General features: G+C 42.8%; 2 protein-coding genes across 3 annotated transcripts in view; one reads left to right on the plus strand and one right to left on the minus strand.

Moving 5' to 3' along the window:
* The window catches only part of Amnionless (amnion associated transmembrane protein), a 43,177-nt gene extending 41,875 nt beyond the window's left edge, over positions 1 to 1,302 (plus strand). Inside the window, exon 13 of the mRNA XM_077666216.1 lies at positions 1,096 to 1,302. The gene's annotated coding sequence lies outside the window, so the exon portion shown is untranslated. The remainder of the gene's footprint in view (positions 1 to 1,095) is intronic.
* Positions 1,018 to 19,700, minus strand: yata (N-terminal kinase-like protein yata). 2 transcript variants are annotated; one of them, XM_077666213.1, is made up of 19 exons: positions 19,267 to 19,700; positions 19,034 to 19,093; positions 18,860 to 18,940; positions 18,643 to 18,762; positions 18,311 to 18,531; positions 16,680 to 16,770; positions 16,389 to 16,544; positions 16,138 to 16,296; positions 14,779 to 14,886; positions 14,453 to 14,659; positions 14,030 to 14,092; positions 12,462 to 12,650; positions 10,655 to 10,730; positions 10,420 to 10,563; positions 7,778 to 7,932; positions 6,223 to 6,339; positions 5,466 to 5,615; positions 4,604 to 4,694; positions 1,018 to 1,232 (listed from the first exon to the last, which is right to left on the minus strand). In XM_077666213.1, exons 1-19 carry the CDS (start codon positions 19,378 to 19,380, stop codon positions 1,072 to 1,074), a joined length of 2,463 nt encoding a protein of 820 aa, XP_077522339.1. In that variant the 5' UTR covers positions 19,381 to 19,700; the 3' UTR covers positions 1,018 to 1,071. The 2 variants fall into 2 exon arrangements, with proteins under 2 accessions (XP_077522339.1, XP_077522338.1); XM_077666212.1 differs by lacking the exon at positions 1,018 to 1,232 and adding an exon at positions 2,992 to 3,480.
* Between the last annotated feature and the right edge of the window lie 550 nt (positions 19,701 to 20,250).

A 20,250-nucleotide genomic window follows, 5' to 3' on the forward strand; every position in this document is an offset into this window, starting at 1 on the left:
GCTAATAACAGATACCCTATGTGCAACACCTGCCATAAATTCTCTAGAAATCTGCAAAAGCTAAAGGTTCAACTTCAGATGCAACAGTTCCCTGCGTATGAGTGGCAATAATTACACAATAATCACAACCATCATCAGCGAAGTGAGAATGCCTCCTGTGTGTTAGTGCACGCAACCTTTCGAGCAGAAGCGGTCACACGCTTTGCCTCTGTGGCCCAAGGCCGTTGATAAGTTGGCTTTTCCTCTCAGCTCACAAGCATAGTGAGTGAGTGAGCTGTGAGGATCTTATAGAACACTGCAGAAAAAAATAACATCGCGCTGCATTTGTAGTTTAGGTCCAAATATAATGTGAGGCGCTTTCTGAACCAGATGATTCATGGAAAAAAACTATTATGTTTGCGCAAATAAGGTAGTACTGCTTTCGGTAGGTGCCAGTACCATGACTCATCTCATTGAAGTGTGCAGGCACGTTATCAGAACCGCAGCACTTGATGCGCTAGCTCGCTTAAGCAAATGGGGAAACAAGTGTGTTAAGGCACCAGCAGTACTTCATTCATTAAAAGATTCCATGTCCCACAAAAATTCAGACAGTTAAATTAATCACATTTCCATTATTCTAGTATTACTACTGACATTCACAAACATAATCATCAAAAAAAACTATTGCACATTCCCACAAAAAAAATCTTAAAATCTGCGATTTTCTGAGGAATCATGGAAACTAGGGGCCTTAGTCATCACACTGACGTCACCGTTTCCGCAGTATCCTGAAGCAAGCAATCAATGTCTGCTTCGAAAAATTCCTGAGCACTTTAGTTGCAACCATTTGAAAAAGATTTTTTTGTGTAACTGTCCTTTCAAGGCTTAAGCACAGCGTATGTTTTTGGTTCTCGCATTCGAGATTACAGAAATATGGCCTCAATTTGCTTCTCAAAGCAAATGGTTATTTTCCTCGTAACAAAGTTGCCACAGTTTACAAAAAAAAGGCTTGTTTGTGATGAAACCCTGACTACTTGGTTAAAACACTCAAAAACATTGCATTTATTCACAGGTTTCGTAACGTTTTTCTCCTTAAAATTCTTTTTTGACACCTAGCTTCATGGGCCCCGCAGCCTGGCGTGCCGCTCTCCGCTCTTGCAGCTCCTTCTGCCGTTGCTGACGCTTGGCCTCCCGTTGCTGCCGAGACTCTTCGCTCTTCGAGTCGCCCTTGCCACCCAGTGCTGGGCCTGGAGCTGCCGAGGAAAACTCGGGATTTATCTCAAAAGTGCAGCGTGAAAATAAAATCATCCTCAGCAAGTAGTACCCTGTTCAAGTTACAAAGCAAATGCAGTTGAACCCACCTCCACTGAACAAAGGCAATTTGAATACAGTTGACGACCAATTTTTCAGACTTTCTGGGGACTGCGAAATTATCCAAAAAATCAAATTTTACTAAAAAAAGTAACTTATTCTGAATATGCTGTAGGTTGTGGATATTAGTTATGGCCTCTGTAATTAGGCCTAGCGACAAAAGCCAAAATTGGAATCGTAACTGGCAACATGCACTCTGCAATGGTTTGCGTATAATGATATGCATCTTGCCTGCCATCAGAACACCAGTTGCTGATGGTTTTACGATAGAAAAGTCAGGGTTGCGCTCGCCATCTCCCTGAAGCCACACGCCTCCCACACTCTTCACTGCTACTTCTTCCCAAGGTCTGGACGAAGACCCTGGACAGATGACTTCCGCGAAATGCGACTACTGTTTGTTTGTGCAGCGGACGACATTCAGGAACGGTACGAATTTGAAACTACGTGAGCACAATGTACCGACTCACGGAAAATATCAGCCCCACCATTTAAGAGGCTCAGTTTAGCTCAAGTTTCATTTTGTTTGATCAGTTTTCGATCTTCCTTGCAGTTTTAATTAACGAGGCTTTACTGTACACATTATAAGACGGCTTGGGCACTGGTGGCGAGTGAGATCTGAAAAATCGAGCAGTCAGTTGTAGTGCGTCCGAAATTTCAGATGCTCTTATACATTGGCTCTATGGGCCATGTAGTGGCGCCGCAAAAAAGTCCAAATAATCAAGCATGTCTGAAAAATCAGGGGTACAAATTTTCAGTCCTCGACTGCAATTGCCTACATCCAGCAGCAGAAACGTCTCACTGCAAGTATCACGAAACAAGTATAGTAGCGCTGTGCATCTGTATCCGACTCCAAATGCAGCATGGCGTCAGCTAGCTGCAGTGCTTTATGCACTTAAAGGCTACTATCGAGCCAGTGCTGTTACACACGTCAAATGCTCATCAGGGCGTACTGAGTCACTTCAAGCAACTGTAATCCATTATGATGGCATATTGGGCGTGGCATGCAGAAAACTCTATTCAATCCACGCTTAATACAGCCATTGTTTGCTTACTGGCGCGGCATGCACTCCTGCCGTGTCTCGCACGCGAAAATACCAGCATAGAAAGTGCCAGCATATTCTTCACATACAGTAATGAATGTGTTATACCTATGTTACATGCACTTTAATTAGTGCAATTAATATTAAAATCAGTTCCAACACTTGAGAACTTGTATAGGCGGTGTGATAATCATAAACGTACCATTCGTAGCGGACAAAGCAAATATAAAAAATGCCGGACTTGCAACTAGATCTCACATCAGGATAATTAATACAGTGAAATACTGACACATCAAATTATTTTACAATCCCCTTTCAGCTCAATATATCTGGGTTCAGCTGTAATGTAGTACACAGGTTACAGTGAAGAACAGTTTGTGACCAAGCAATACATGTGATGCATAGAAGCTACGGAGTTTGCACACTTGCCAGCACATATTGGAACAACATACTTGATGGCAGAAAAACACAGAAAAATTTTCCAGGTGAAGGCGCTAATAAAGAGAGGCCGCCACCGTCTGGAAGACATTCAAGTAACGAGCGTTAGCTGTTTGGTTTACTAGAATTGATATGAATGAGATTAAAGGGAGGTACACCAATGGAAATACGAATTTGTACATTTATTTCTCCATATGATAAACACACTCACAAACATTTTACTTGTACATACAATGTACATGGTCAATGGTTTTTTCTACCACAATCAATGGCTTTCAATGGTTTTCACTACCACAGTCAATGGATTTTTTTTAGACTTGCAGACTGTTCTTGGCCAAAATTTATGACTCTGGAGACGCAACTGCCGAGGTCGCAGTGCACGCGGCATTCCGAGCCTTCTTCCTTCGGTGTTCCTCGCGCCGTTTCTCAAGACGAGCGACGCGTTCGTCTTCACTTTCTTCCGCAATGCGAGCTCGCTTGCGTTCTCGGTCGTTCTGCTGTCTCGTCTTTCGCTTCTCTTCGGTTTCAGCCGCCCGGCGTTTTCGGAAGTATCCGGGTATGTCTGATCTCTTGGACTTATTTCCCAGATCTTCTTCGGCCACAGCGCAAGATGTTGATGGTGTGGGATCATCTATCTCCTTCTTTACACACACTGCGGTGGTGAATGTATCGGCGAAACGAGCGCATCTGAGAGGAGCTCCCGAGGGAGACAGCTCATTACGGATGGATGGAACATAAAAGCGTCCCATTCGAAACAGGGTGGATTGCCACCATGCTCAGTTATGTGTGCACGAACACTGTCTAGCGGAGCGATTGATGCCTATCGCCATCTATAAGAGAAATTATGATGCACGTCTACCCGTTGTCGAGTTACACCCCCTCAAGATACGTCCCAAATGGAGGGTCAAGGTGGGCCTAGAATTCGGCTTGCGGTGCGATATGGTAATGCTTCAATTATTAATTGCATGTATACAATGTTTACCTATTATTTAATTGTGGTTTTATTTCTATACCACAACCCATAGGGTTTTATTTGCCTACAAAATTCGGTACACAACTGTCCCCAGATGGGTACCCCTTGTTGTTGGAGTCTTATAGCGGAACGAATGCATGCATATGTAGCGGTCTCGTAACCGGAGTTTTCCTACCCGTTATAGGATATTTGTTGGGGAGGGGGGAAAGAGATTCAAGAAACCGAAACTATGCGCCATTTCGTCCCCTGACGTCACATTCACATAGTTCCACCTCTATCCACCATATTGGACCGTGATGTCATCATTGGCACATGGTAGGTGGTTGTTTCTACAATGCTATTGTAGATGGCGCAACAAGTCAATGTGAGATGTGCTGTTTTCTAGTTGCTGCCACAAATGGCGCTATGATCTCATGGTGGTAGCAGACTCCACGAAATATTAAAACGTGATGAGTAAGAGCTTATGCTCTTAAAACATTTCACTGCAATGAACTAATTTTTTGAAGAAGCACATAATAGGTTAACACACCCTTGCAAATATCATACTGCTACAGGAAATGTTGCAAAGCATACCACTGTGTTGTGAGCCTTACAGCAACTCCTATCCCAAGATGATGTGTACAGAAAAATGTCAACCATAAGGTTTAGAATTTCAGTAGCATTATTCAAGACAAGTAGGCAATCTATGGGTGACAGGAAAGCGGGGCACATTAATACAGGAAGGAGAATGCAGAACTATGAATTTCTCGACATACTGATTTGTGACAGGAGAAAAATCAAACACTGCACGCAATAATCTTACCTTTGCTGGCACCCCAGTTGTCCCAGTCATTGTTTTCCCATGCATTTTCAGAACTTGGACTCTGCTTTAAAGTGGCTGCCACTGGTTTAGACTGAAAAGAATGAGCAAAGAAGACGAAATTAAGAAGCGCCACCAAAAGAGCCAATGTGTGTGTGTGTGTGGACACCACCCCATGAAACTCATTGTATTATGCCATCAGCAACCTTCATTCGCTCTTTCCCTTTCCTTCCCTTCCCTTTTCCCCAGTGTGGAGTAGCAGGCCAGGGTCATGCTACCACCAGTCGACCACTCCTACTTTCCTCTCATTAAAATTCCTTTCTCTCTCTCTTTTAAGGCAATATCCTTTAATGGCTCATACTCGCGTTCGCCCATTACATTTTAGGTCACGTGACCTTAAGATCGCGTGACCTTGTGATGTCACGTGATCTCTGTGCCACGCTCGCGCCAGCTGCTCTTCTCCTTTGTCGTGAAATGAATTCAAGCGCGGAAAATTCAAATCAGTGCAATGATTCGCAAACGGATTTTGCCTTCCCGCAGTTAAGAGATATCTAAGTGCCTCCAACGATTATTTGGTACCATATTACACTGCTACTTTCATAGCAATGTGTACAAGAAATAACATGCTGCATGTCCACTATGTGTGACATACAAGTTCATTCTTTTGCGATGTAAGCCTATCAGTAAAGCATCCAACATCTTTTGGAAAAAAACAGGAACGTCTATTAGCAACATCTGCCTCCTCACTATCAGTATTACAAAGAGAAGTGCGGTCTGCTCAGTTGAATATTTTTTTCTCACCCAAATCTTTGGCACAAAAAAGCATTATTATGTTAGAATAAGGTAAAGAGCATCAAGTAGGCACCTGTTTTGTTGCTCCTAGACGAGAGGCACTCGCGAAGAAATCATCCGTTTCATTGTCCCGAGTTGTTCCCCAGTTGTAGGTACTAGCTGGCTTGGCATCCAAGGGAGGTTTGGATTGAGAGCTGGACTTGCTTGACGATTCTTCAGGAGACTGCAACATGCAAGAACAGGTATGCCTGAGAGCCTTTAACAGTTGATGTCATTGCACCAAAGATATTACTGGGCAAAAACTTAGTCAGGTGCAAGCAAAATGAAAGTCACAAACACCTTCACTGCACTTGACTTTTCTATGACATGACATCATATAACACACTCAGTTACTGTGCTCCCCGACACTCGACCACCAGTGAATGACCACAGTCAATACCTGTACACATGGTGAGGGCATATTTTCCAACTTATTTTCAACATTTTTGTTTAGCCAGCAGAATGACACACATGTGAATTGGCACTCCTTTCCAGGATAGGTCCAGAGTAAGCATGCCAAAAAACAGCTAATCAAACAGAAGAGGAAATACTAATATGATTGTGAAATAAGTTAAAAGAACAAAAAGGCGCTATTCCTTGTATCCAAGGCTAACACTAAAGTTTTGTGAGGAGAAACAGATGCAGCTGTCTTGTTTAAGTCTATTGAGTGCTCTCTAATGCGTTCACGCACCAAAAATTTGTTTTGTGGCACGTTGAACAGAAATGATACACAGCACACATCTAAATCCGAACTCTGCAAGGAACAATGCAAAGTAAAGCCCAGTGCTCACAGGTGCACGTTCTTCTTCAAAGCTCTCCCAGCCACCGTCGTCCCAGCCATCTTGTGCCGATGAGATGGGCTCCCGAGATGACACACGGGTCTTCTCAGGGTTGCTCTTATTCTCCTCCTGCAGTGGCAAGAACATGCACATCACAAGTCTCATGAGCAAGCTCTCTTTCAAGGCCTCATACAAGCTCGCGCAAGACCTTGTACATCACCATCCATAAGAAGGCACTGGACCTGAATTCTAAAAAGGAAAAGTCCCCCCTCTACAATACTATATGTATAGGCCAGTTTAATAATAACAAACATTTTATCACACTGTGCAATTAAGCATTTCATCCTAGGTATGAGCGCAAATCAGTAATAGGTATTTTCAAAGTGTACTTTGCTTGGACAATTAGGTCTATAGCACTTAGTTGTGTTTTACATGAAAAAATAGAACAACTGCAGTTCTTGAATGCCAGTTGTTTTCTTTTATGTAGACCAAGAGCACATATGAATCGGAGCTTGCATGATCTGTGAGTGCAGGTTCCGATCTGAAGTCTAGTCTACTACTTACACCACATTACTCGTATCACCTCCTTTGAATTCCAGCTGTTACCACTTGTTGTGGAGCATAGTGAGCAAGAAACCATACTGAGTACTTTTAAACACATATGTATGAGCTTCACTAACATTTTATGAGACAATGAGAAAGCAAGAACCGAACCAAATGCCCTAATAGCAAGTTAATTGTGGCAACTAGTAAGCACTGTGATACTGCAGCTGTGGCTAAATGCGGAGCCATCCCCACAGGTGGCATAGATGATAGCGCCGGTTGTGCGATTTCTTTCTAAAAAAAATGTTACATTATGATCAAGCAAGGTTAAACAATCAAAGTTTGTGTAATCTATTGAAAGAATGAAAAGAATGCTGCCTTAAGTTCATATGAACAAAAATTAACTGTCTGCATGATGCTGAGGCGTAGTGATGAAAAGCAGCATGTTCACCCCAGGCATCTACCATGTTAGCCACAACGAGAGAACACAGGGTGACTCTGCCATCCACTCGGATCTGATTTTCTTTGCTGATTTAAAACATAAATTACCAATTCAAACTGAGTCCCAACCTCATTATTGCCACCATGGTATAAGATTACCAGAATATGCCAATAATGGTCTCTGAGAGTAGACTGTCCCTTTAACACATGGGAACAGCAAACATTTGTACATACATTTTACATTTTTTGAGAACCTAATAAGGGACTAATTTAGATTTATATCCAGTTGAGTGTAGCCACACAGCTTGATAATAAACCTGAAATCCCACGATTCTGTGGCCCGGGGCTCTGACCAGAGGTTCACAGACTCCACAATGGCTCCTCCCCTGACCAAGCTAATAACAATGCTAAAAGATAGTAACAAAAGGTCACTTTAATCAAAAACAGAATGGACAAAATATGCTCATTAGGTGCCAATGGTACATAAAGCAAGCAGAATGATACAAGTATGGAAGGCCCCACAAAATGCTGTTCAACACAAAAAAGTGCCAGGCAAACAATACTAGGGAAGAGTGGTACCTACCTCCATATCTCCCCAGTCCTCTTGGTCTTCCCACTTGTCATCAACTCCTGAGCCGGAATCGACACTAGCATCCTCTGATGCCCGGCGATCGCTTGAAGCAGCACCTTCTGTCGTGGGTGAAGCCATGTTTGAAGATGGCTGGGATTGTGAGCCTCCTGTTATAACGAAAGTCAATAAGATTACTATAGAACCGCTGCCCACAAAACTTGAGTGCCAAACAATATGTGCCATGAGAGTTATTCTAAGTGCATTTACATCTGCACGGTCAATGCTGAAAGTGAAAAATGTTGACTTTAAGCAAAAAAATACCAGGTATGAACCAATAGAAAACAAACGCTTGTAGTGCAAGATTAGGAAATAAATAAGGTTCTACATTTGCTAGGTGCCAACGCAGGCCATTCATGTAACAGAGCTTATGGCTGTGTTCATGTCTGCCAGAGGGAAGTTTTCTTACACAAAGGCCAAAGCGGTAATTGACTTCTTGTGACCAAATGCATTAGTTTCAGTTTCAGTGTTCAAGCTTGAGTGTTCAAGATTGAGCTTGAACACTGAAAGGTCTAGGTCAACTAAGAACAAACTAAACTATGTTACCACACGAAGCACCTGGTGCTGTGAGCCGTGAGAGGCTTTCCTTTTACACCGGTAAGGTCAAAAAACCTCACATCTGCATCACACAAAAATCCTGACGTGCAAGCATCAATGGTTGCAAAAGCAGCATGCCCACAGATGCTAAGCTTAATTCTGTGAAAAAATAAAGCTGCTTCGCAAAAATTAACACTACTCTATAATTATATTTTGTATTTATTATTTTATTTATTTTAATTATCACATACTGCGGACCAAATACGGTCCAAGCAGGAGAGGCACAGTACAAAAAAATAGAGTACAAAACTTCGACCTTGAACGAAAAAAAGAAACATGACGACGAAACAAGTACTAAAAAGGACGACCAACACTTATACAACGCTAAATAGGCACAGGATGAAAGAAACGATACGCAGTGTCAACAACACAGCGCATCACAGGCAGCGCCAACCGACGGTTGAAATTACTCAGGGCAGGCAAGCAAAGGAGAATCATGAGGCAGTGCGTTCCAATCAGTAATCGTATTAGGAAAAAATGAATACTTATAGGCATTCATGCGGGCAGAAATGGGTTCAATGTAGTGTTTATGCTTATGACGAGATTTCTTTGATGACTGTTTAGTTATGAAATCCTGGGGTCTATGCCTAGTTTTGAAAAATACAAATGACCAAGAAATTTAATTCGAGCCGTTTTTCTTCATTCTCTGAAGCATTCAAGCTTTGCCTCTTGCAACATAGCAGATGGAGAGTCCCGGCGTTTGTAGCGGTTGAATATAAGACGCGCGGCTAGCCTCTGAATTTTTTCAATTTTTTCTATATCTACCGTTGTGTGAGGGTCCCGCACAATACTAGCGTACTCCAAGGAAGGCCTTACTAGCGCTTTGTACGCCTTGCTTCTCAATTCGCTTGACGATCTTCCTAATTTGTGTTTTAAAAAGCCTAATTTTTTACGAGCTGAAGAGAGCATATGTTATAGATGTGCGCCGTCCATTTAATCCTGTTTGTAATTGTGACGCCTAAATACTTACATTCCACTACTTGTTTAATCATATTACTGCCCATGCTATATGAAAAATTCCTGTTTTTTTCTTTTATTAGTAACACACATATGCACAGTCTTTTCAATGTTAATCATCATATCCCATTTATCACACCATTCTGCTAGTAATTTTAGATTTGCGTTCAGCTCGAGTTGATCCATAACAGAATTTATGGTTTTAAAAATGACACAGTCGTCTGAAAACAGTTTAACTGATAAAGTTGGCCTGACAGAGTCGACCAAATCATTGATATAAATATTAAATAAAACTGGTCCTATTACAGATCCTTGGGGCACTCCCGAGTTGACATCTAAATTTTCAGAACAAGAGCCATCTATGTTACATACTGTTTTCTGTTCGTCAAGTACGATATAACCCAATTGATTATTTTGGAAGGTATACCAATTGTTTTCATCTTCAGGATTAATTTATTATGAGGCACCCTATCAAATGCTTTGGAGAAGTCCAAAAATATTATGTCTACATGGCCATTCATATCTAGAACTTTAGCGATTTCGTTGATGGTTGCTATTATTTGCGTGTTGGTGGAAAAGCCGTGCCTGAACCCATGTTGCGCTTTACTTATGATCTTGTTTGTATCTAAGAAGGTATTGAGATATTTCACAAGAATATGCTCGAGCACCTTACAAGAAATACATGTAAGTGAAATAGGAATTTCAATATTATTAGTGTTACAAGGTGATTGCTTTCCTGTGTACAACTTTTCAAAAAATTCACACCCCTAGTACAATGTCAACCATGGTGGTTTTGTACAGTAGTCCACACACCTGTCTAGAGCACTCGAACAGTGCACCGGGGAGTACATTTGTGTCTTTTTACGGCAAACCTAGAGCCTTGTCGAGCGTGCATATTTACATGGATTATGCTTCACTCCTTACGTTTTTAAAGGCTGTCATATATCTTCATATGATGACCCCTTTATTGCACCCCTTTGGCCTTTAAAAATTTTGCATGGCCTTATTAAAATCACCCTTATACAATGCAGGCATTTTCTCACCAGTGCCAGCAGCACCAGGATTAGGGGAGCCTGCTGTGGATTTTGACCGGTAAAACTTGGACGTCAGTGACGTCACTGCCCAGCCAGCCCAGCTTGCAGCGAGGCTTGACGGAACGCTTGAACTAGCCGCATTGACATCCGCCTCTGTAACAAAAAAAAAAAAGAACAATCATGGCTGTTTCAGATTCTCTGAAAGCAGTTCGAGGGGTCTCACAGTTGCTAAGAGGCCACATACCCATCTGCTCAGCGAGGCTTGGGTCCTCAGACACCTTTTCAAGTTTCCCCAAGAAGCCCTTAATGGCTCTGAAAGCCTGTGGGGAGAATTCCATCAAAGGATTAGTATTTTGTTAGCTTTCACACTTACCACAATGCGTTTCTTGCAAGCTTACATTAGTGTAGGTATGAAGAATTTCCCTATATTTTAAGATTTCACTAGAGAAAAAATGTTACGGATGTATAATTGTAGGTTTAATTATTTGAAAGCTGGAATAAAGTGGCATGCCACTGTAACAAGTGAGAAGCGCACAGATGAACTCCCTTGCATCTGTGCACTCTCTACCAATTACACTATCTTCAATGGCGAAAATTGGTGGGTGCAATGAACTATTGCTATGTTTCATATATTGCAATATATGAAACTTTTTTGTAAAAGCCGCTGCCAGCATCTCAGGTCAGCACTCACAGGGTGATAGAAGATATATAAGCAGGCCCAATGCACCCCCTACTGTCGCTTCGAAAGCTCTGCTTTGTGACCATTTCCTTTAGGGTTCTCTCATCATACCCCTTTTAGGCACTGTATGTACTTTCTTACACGTATCCTAAATACTGTCAAATCCTGTACAGAAGGCACAATGCGCAGAAATGTTATAGTAAAGTGCTGAAAGGTGCAAAACCATCCGCAGAAACATCTCAAGATAGACACGTGAAATGAATGCAAAAAAATTTCTTTTATGATGAACGTCTCCCCACCTAACAGTAGCCCTGGCATGGCTCGTCAATGCGCATTTTTTTTTCTTGCAGGATGAGAGCTTCAAAATGCTTAAAAACATGCGGATTTGTTTACATGATGAGTTCTTATGACAGGAATGAGCCTAAAGCAGTATTTGTTATCGTGGAACAAGTTGTTGAGCCCCAATGTACAGAAATGAGACCTTGAAAGGATGGAGGGTGAAAAATTCTTTTCTGCAATCTTGGCATGCTCGCTCCCCCCCCCCCCCCCCCCCCCAGAAATTAAAAATTTTAACATTTCCCCCTTGCAGATTATTTGTACCCGCAGGGGACACGTTTCTCCGTCAAACAAGAATTCTGTGGTGGTGCCTCTTATATATTACGGTAGTAGAACCTGTCATGAAGAAATGGCAAGGATGCATGTAGTTTGAAGAAAATACGTGACAAGACCAATAAAATTATTTCCAGACACAGCAAAGAAAAAAGGAGGACAATTATACTAGGACTTCGTTCATAGTAAAATTTGATAGCTGATCCTTTTGTGACTCCATTAGCACTTGTTCGGCATGAGAAAATGCTTCCATAGCAAAGAGATTTTGAGTAAGCGTTAAAATATTTTTCCAATCGCTCCAGTTCAAACCGTGACATAGGTGATGCCGCCGAGTGCTGTGACTTTGCTTCATTTAATTTTCCATGTTTTATTTCTGTGTGCGTCTTGTTTGCAGAATAAAAGCTCTAGTGATCCAAAAGTTACTTTAATATTCAGGTGCACAATCCTTCATTTTCAGTTCTGATTGACAAAACTATCGCAACCCGACATCACCACAGCGAGCTTGCAGAAACTCACTAGTGGTGGCAACAGCTGCACCTCAATTCTCGCTCTTTTCTAGTTACTAACAGCTCTGCTTTTCCTGAAAAAAGCCTCCTTGTCTTTAGACAGTGGTAATCGATAAATCTAAGCCAACTTCGCCTCAGGGTCTCTTTAAAGCCGGAGATAAGAGTGGACTTCGCCACTGAAATACAGCTAAGACAGGAGGATTGAGTGCTCACAACACGACCAGTAAGAGTGCCAATGGGCAAACCGAGTCACTTACGTGGTCCCGCACCGTCTTCTCAGGGTCCATGGTGAGAGCACACAAGGCAGGCAGCACCTTGGTCGCACAGTCCTTGAGGGTAAAGTAACCCTGAGTGGCTGAGAGAGCCAAGATGGCTGCCATCCTCGATGGGTGGAATGGGTCCCGCATGGCACGCGTGAATGCCACAATGAGCACTTTCTGCCGCACCTGCACCAGAAACAGCACATGAGAGCACAACGCAGGACATAAGCAGCACTCCAAGGCAGTTCATAATACTAATTTGTCCAGCAGTGCCAGGTTCACATTCTACCATGGGCATCCCACAACCACAAAACCATCAGAGATGTAGCAAAAGGTTGATAGTTGATAGTTTTCTAGTTGATAGTTGACAGTTGATAGTTTGCGCTCTTTCCGTCTCCTTGACATTTTCCTGTGTTTGTCTCTTTTGAATGTGAAACGTGGTTCTTCAAAGCAATGCACCAACTAGCCCCACAAGAAATTCTTCTAAACAGCAAAAGGTACATAGCAAGTTTTGTATTGTGTTGATGTAACACGAGCAGCGATGAAATTTGCAGTCCAAATAAGCTGAGGCTTGACATTGGTGGCATCTAGAGACTGTGGGACATGCTATTTCTCTCGATCAAATGTTTAGGGAAATCCCCTAAGGCAGAGTAGATTTGCAATAAGGAAGTAATTACTCACTGGCATCCACCCAAGCACAGCCGGACAACTACAGAAGAAAGCTATACAGCTACCACAGAGACTTCGTAGTGAAAGAAGAAAAAAGAAAACGCAGAGCAGCCCATTCCAGGCTCGCACAGTGGTGGGATTTGGAAGTGCAGGCTCCTGTGCCAAACGCCATCCAAACCTGGGGAGCCGAGCACCACGCTGTGGGATGGCTTGTACCTATTTGGGGAAACCGGTGGGTGCCCGGCTAGTGGTGGGAGTCAAACTCACCATTTTTCTTTCATTACGAAGTTTCTGTGGGAGCTGTATAGCTTTCCTCTGCAGCCATATGGCTGTGCTTGGGTGGATGCCAACAAGTAATTACTCCCTTATTGCAATTACTCATGAACTGTGCATAGAAGCAAGCTCCTGTGTGCTTACACTTGAACCTTGTAGTAATGCCCCTCTAGGCATAGTGAAATGAATGACAACTAGCAAGAGAGTTAAGAAATAGATTAATATGAAGAGTTCAGGGCTAAATAAAGAGAAACCCTACTGTGATATGTGGGGTCTAATGCTCCAAATAAAAAATGGGCTATATGGAACACTGTAGTAGAAGGCTTTAATTACTTTAGACACCTCTTGTGTTCTCTAATGTGCACTGACATCACACAGCTCACGCGCACTTTTGCATTTTGCCTCCACAGAAATGCGGCTGCAATGACCTTGGGATCAGCAGCTAAATGTCAAAGCCACTGAGCCACCGCAGCAGGTACAAATCCTACAGTGCATTATGTATACAAGACTGACCGATTTCCCTGCAGCCCATCTACTGCACATGCAGACATCCCTCCCTCAGTACGTAGTGGCACACATCCGAGACTCAGGCAAAGTATGGAAAGGCAGCCAAGATGAGGTACCTGAGGGTGAAGATGGCCGGCTATCTTTCCAAGGCACACAGTGGTGTTTGTTCGTATGCCACCCTGCACATAAAAAGACGGCATAAGGTTAGGTGCACAGCATGCGCTGCTCAACTAAACCAATAGGCAAAAGTTAATGCAATGTAATGACTGCAAGAGTATGCTCCATACAGCTTGGACATATTTCTTTACGAAGAACCCTTTCTTTCCATAGCCTATTTCATGACCACTTATCAGGAGCATTGTGCATGGCATGCAAGAATCCTTCGAGCTCAAGCCAAAGTTACCTGCAGCATGCAACAGCACAAGGCTAGTTAAGAGTTCAAAATTTGCAGACGAAGAAAACATTCAGAGCACAGCACACTAAAATTTCAGCTTAGGACAGCAGTACTGAATTAAGAGAAGCAGCAATGGCTTGCCAACCTGGTCATCCCTAGCCTGGAGGCGGGCAAAATGCCGCATCACTTCTTCATTCAGGTTGTTGTAGCTTAGCTTTGGTGCTAGGTGGACCATTGCTTTGACTGTCTGCTCCCGGATGGTTGGGTTAGTGTCTGAAAAGCCTTGAACAACGTGTGGGAACACCTCCTGGTTCAGGACATCATTGCTCAGGTGGTCAACAAACTGGTCCACCTTGAATATGAAAGATAAGCCATGGGAGAACAGTTCACAAGAGTGAAGGCAGCAGGTGAACAATGATGCAAAGAAACAAATGCAGCCTGAAATGACAATGGATAAGCAGGAAACCTTGCCTGCTGCAAGAGGCGTGCTCGCGTTGCCCTGTCTTTTGACGAGAACAGTTTCACAACACAGGGGACAATTTTTTTCTGGAACTCTTCGGCATCCAGCAATTTTCCAATCTGCAATTATAAGAACAAGGTCCAAATCAAAGTACATGATACAGTCCTCACAACACAGTGCTGACTCCCAGAATCAACTCTACATTAGTTTTGCTATAGTTGCTATAGTATCCCGCTATAGTTGCATAATGAATAGTTCATCTAACGTGCCCATAAAATCAAGAGTTTATCAATCTTATTGTGCAGAATTAGAACTAACATCTTGAAGCTTAATGTAGTCCAATATGTTTGGAAAATCCTCCAAGGTGGAGACTTGCGTCCCAGGTTCAGTCTGCAGGGCAAGACGAATATTCTGTTTGTTTAAATTGACTCCTTCATCCAATTATTGTTCTCAGTAAAATCTGATTATTTGGCCTTTTCAGGTTATGCTAACCTTTGGCCAGCAGCAAAACACGCATTTATGGCTGAGAAAATTGAATTTAAATATTACCCAGCTACTTGATTCAAACTAGTGACATCTACACCAAAAAGGACTCCGTGATCACCGTTTTATAAGTGAATGGTAGTGTTGCCTGGCCTCCGGGATCTGCACCCAAAAAATTGGTGTCAATGCATTACTTGCGAAATTATAGCCAGCTATGCCGACACCTGTATTGTGTTTTTGGGCTTTTTCTAGCTTATAAAAGCTCAGCTTTAGGCGACAGTAGTTTTCGGCTATACCCTATGATACAGGCCAAATTTCTTTTGTCCTCAAAGTCCCTTCAACTGCTAGGTTTTTCAGAAAGCTGCATAACTTTCCTTTGTAGCCATATCGCTGCACATATGCAGAAGTTAAAAAGTAATAACTCCAACTCTTTTTTTCGAACTCAAAATGTACAGTACACTCACATGAAGAAAAACATGGTACATCATGAAAAATGCATTACTCTGTGGTGTGATTCTTGTGCTGATGACATTATGATTGTTGCTTTTGCACATACTGCCACTGCACTGTGTCGAAATGGGCACAAACTCCACAGAATGTTAAGGATGAACCATGATTAAAGTTGAACATCACAAATAACAGGAGTAATCATTCATAAGTCTCCAAGTAAGTGCAGACATAAGACTACAGTGGAAAGCTATATAGCTTTCTCAGAAACTTTAATTGAAGAAAAATTCATCCTGCCCAAGGAGTGAACATCCCTGAATGCCGTTCTCAACCGTGGCATTTATTTCCAAGGTAATAATTAGCTTACTAGATAATAGTTTTCAGCTGTTTGGTTGCACACTTCCTTGTAGTGACACATAAAAGTTATAAAGATGCCTCACCTTGAAAAGTGGCGTAAGAACAGCAGAGCCTGCATCGCCAAACTCAAATGCATTGATCAGTTGAGGGAGAATCTTGTATTTGCACACATTGGCTGGGAAGTTGTCCATGACAGATGTGAGACCCGAGAAGAACCTATTCTTTTCTGTGCTGTCCTTGATCTGAGGTGAATGAAACAGAAAAGCATTTGTGTCGTTCTTCTACCACCTTGGGCCTTGGCAAAGAACGCAATGAAGTTAACACCACAACAAACCTGAATCTCCTCAATGAAAAGCATGGTGTCAACGAAGCTGCTCTTGAAGAAGCCTCCGCTTGAGCGACACCTTGTAAGAACATCTGCAGGACTAGGCCGCGAACCACAGTTCGAATGAGTCAGTTGATTGAAGGCTGGTGTCAGTGACTTTGGGATCTATGCAACAAAAATGGTGATTTCACAGCTCAAAAAAGTGAAAAACCTCACTTCATTCTTGAAAATGCAATAAAACAAAATGTAGAGCAACTATTTGCAGGCATAGTAGGCTGCATAAAGAATGATAAAGCAAACCTTTCCAGGAGATTTAAGAGAGGAAGGTCTTGTCAGTGGTCCATTGAAAACTTCCCACATTAGGCAGCCAAGACCCCAGCTGTCTCTGGCCCTTAGGATAGAAAGACAAATAATGTTAACAATGTCTTCTCAGAAATCTACTAACTGACGTGAATCTGCCTTTGTTTATACCATTGTTAGTACTGCAACTAGAAGACTGAATGTTACTCAAAATGTGTTCAACAGTCACTGAAGGAACCTCCACCCAAATTTTACTCCTGGTAGAAATTGATTGTACCGCTCTATCCATGTACGTTAATGCTCATCCGATACTGAGAGCCACATTTATTGCTGAGACAATTGAATTTAAAATATCCCCGCCATTCCATTCAAATTCATGAATTCTATACCGAAAAGGGCTTTGTGATCCCCATTCTGAAGTGAACAGCAGTGTAGTCTATCCTCCTGGATATGCAAAAAAAATTGCGCCGATGCATACAGTTCACTGGCCAAATCCACCTGCGATGGCAACCACTGTATTTTATTTGCTGTCCTTTTTTAGCCTGTAAGAGCCTAAGCTTCGTATTCAGTAAAAGTGGCATCCTTTTTGTTAGAACGCAGTAATCTATAGATACAGGTCGATTTCAATTTGTCCTCAGTGCCCCCTTAAGGAAAAGCCTTTTGAAACGGGGTAGGTTTTCTTGCAAAGAAGTAAAGGTGGCCAACATCTGAGCACAGATGTAAGGCCACGAATGAAAGCTTTAATGCTTTTTTTCTGCTGCAACAAATATTAAGTATGGCAGGCATTGGACCTAATTTAACCTCGTAATGGAGACATTTTTTTTGGAAAATAGTACCACAATGGTCATTTAGTGCCCGTGCTGTCATCTGTCGGCAAACCAGAAAAATTGTTTGGATGAGTCCTACTCACTTTAAACCGGGCACAGAGTGACAGAAAACACACGACAAGCTAGACTGGTCATAAGCCATAAATGACAGTCAGATTATAATGAGACTGGCTCAGCCAAGTCCATTGGGAGCAAATTAATGATTAACTGGTATATTTAAGGTTAGGCTTTAGAGAACAGTAGCAATTAAAAGGGTAGAAAACCATCTGTGAGTTCACTGAAAACACAACAGAGATTACTCAGTTTGCAAATGATGAGAACAAAAAGGTGATTTCTCGAGGCAGTGTTTAGTACGACAGTACGTTGCAGAATGTTGTGCAAGTAGGCAGCACCATCTCTTGACGTTCTTATTAATGGCATTCTAGAAAACACTGTCTTTTAGATGTTTGTCTCAGTCTGGTATCACACTCAGCTAGATGTATGTTGCAATTATTCCTCTGTTAGGATGAAATTATTAATAATAATAGGTTTTTGGGGAAAGGAAATGGCGCAGTATCTGTCTCATGTAGCCTTGGACACCTGAACAACACTGTAAGGGAAAGGGTAAAGGAGAGAGTGAAACAAGAAAGGAGGAAAGAGGTGCTGTAGTGGAGGGCTCGACCACCACAATTTCGACCACCTGGGAATCTTTAACATGCATTGCACAGCACAGGGGCGCCTTAGCGTTTTGCCTCCATAAAAACACAGCCGAAAACACATTTCATGAAAGGTGAATTCAACGTCCATATCACAAGGCCCTTTTACCATTTTGGCCCTGGCCTTTTATGGGATGATGAGTCCTTGAGTTCTGGTGGCGTGTAATGGTCCAAGGCAGGTAGGCTTTTCCTTGGTGGAGTATCAGTTACAGGACACATGTAGTCCAAGCCACCAATCTTCCACTCTCCAGCACGGTTGACAAAGACAGATGATGAGCAAATGTTGTTATGGCACAGGCCGCAATCTCCAGTCAGGAAAGCAAGTCCTTTCTAAACAGCGATAAAACAGCAGGAGTAAAATATTTCCTCGAGTTACAACTTTATAAAGTCCAAGAGAATGAACAAGCTTGTGTGACAACTAGACTTAGATATAACACTTACTGTAACTTGGTAAAGACCCCATGATGCAACCAGTTTCTTCTCTTCATCTTTTTTTGGCAACTCCAAATTAGTAATGAGCGGCTCCACATATTCTGTCACGAGATAAATTACTTTTTCTGTCTGAAAAACATTTTTATACAGTTTTTCATTACTATGCATGTCACTACAACTATCACCAACGAAAACAATGACTAAACATCACAGAAGTGGAGAATACCTCTAGACTGTCCACAAACTGCAGAATGTTTGGGTGTCTCAGAGTCTTCAGCCTTTTGACGGAAGCCTTGGCAGTGTCCAGCTAATAAATAAAGAATTCGCGCGTTACGTAGCCTGCGGAATAGTGCATTTAAAGTTCCCGCCGCAATAACATATGATGAAAGGTCGCACTCACCAAGCTCTCATTGCCTGCCTTCGCTACAAATACAAAAACGGACACATCTTGGTCACCTCCCTGTAACGGAAGGCGTTCATCAAGTGAGTGATAAGAGTGACACAAGCTTCAGACTGAACGTCAGAAACATTCTGTACGGTCTCCGTCGCGTCATCAATGATGGGCTTTTACGAAGTGCCACGACGCATCCAATCGAGTCGTCTCGACGAGAGCTTAAACCGCAACAGCCGTACCTTTTTCTTTCCCTCGTGAAGTTGCCAAATAGATCTGTCTTCTAGCCCCGGCACGAGCTCGCCGATCTCGTAGCCAAAGTCCTTGGCAGGGTCCCTCGCGAAGAATGACCACATTATGAGCTGTCGCCGAACACAAACGACGCCGCAGCTTCCGACGAGGCAGTCACTTGCTCACTACTGCCCGTCACTTCGACGTAAGACGCGAGTAGCGGGGTGTCGGCGTCAAGTCGCCGATATGACCACCAGACCGGTGGACGGCCTGTTATCTGCACTTATCGGTTGCAAAACTTTTACGTCTCATTTGTGATCAGTTGCACAAAGGCATGTAAAAACACACAGTCACACCAATCAGTGCAGCCACTGCCTTGCAGCACGGAGACGGAGCTTGCGCTGATGCCGCTGGTGCTTCCTTACATTGGTCCGCGACTGTTGCCAACTCAATAAGAGCTGTGCTGTGCGTTGTTGCTGGACGAAAATCTCGGAAGGCCGGACCGATGGCTGATTCGAAAGAGCGCGCGTAGGTTTGAATCAGCAGGTTGCATAGGGCTGTCCAACATGTTTGACGCAAGACAGTCCAGCATGAATGGCGATGACACAGTTTCTACATCTAGGCTGGTACGCGACGATGGGTGTGGCCCAGTAATTAGTAGAATATTCGTAGTTCATGTGAACGCTTAGATTTTTAAATGAAATTTACTCCGCCTTGAAGGGCACACCCACTGGACTGATGAAAGTGAAAAAAGGTGTTGCATCTACATTCAAATGAAAGTCTAGATTGTCCTCTTTTGTCTGACATAGTCCCCACGAGCAGCTATGCACTTCCATGGCCTCTGCTCCATGCGGTCTCTCGACGAATGCCGCCGTGAAAGAATAAAGACGTCTCTTTCCCCTACAGCACAGGGCTAACGCCATGGGGCTTTTTTCTAGCTGTTTCCTGAATATGAAGCAACATCTTAAGCAACGTGCGCTTCGCGTCTGACTGTA

This window comes from Amblyomma americanum, chromosome 5, assembly GCF_052857255.1.
Source record: "Amblyomma americanum isolate KBUSLIRL-KWMA chromosome 5, ASM5285725v1, whole genome shotgun sequence".
NCBI lineage: Eukaryota > Metazoa > Arthropoda > Arachnida > Ixodida > Ixodidae > Amblyomma > Amblyomma americanum.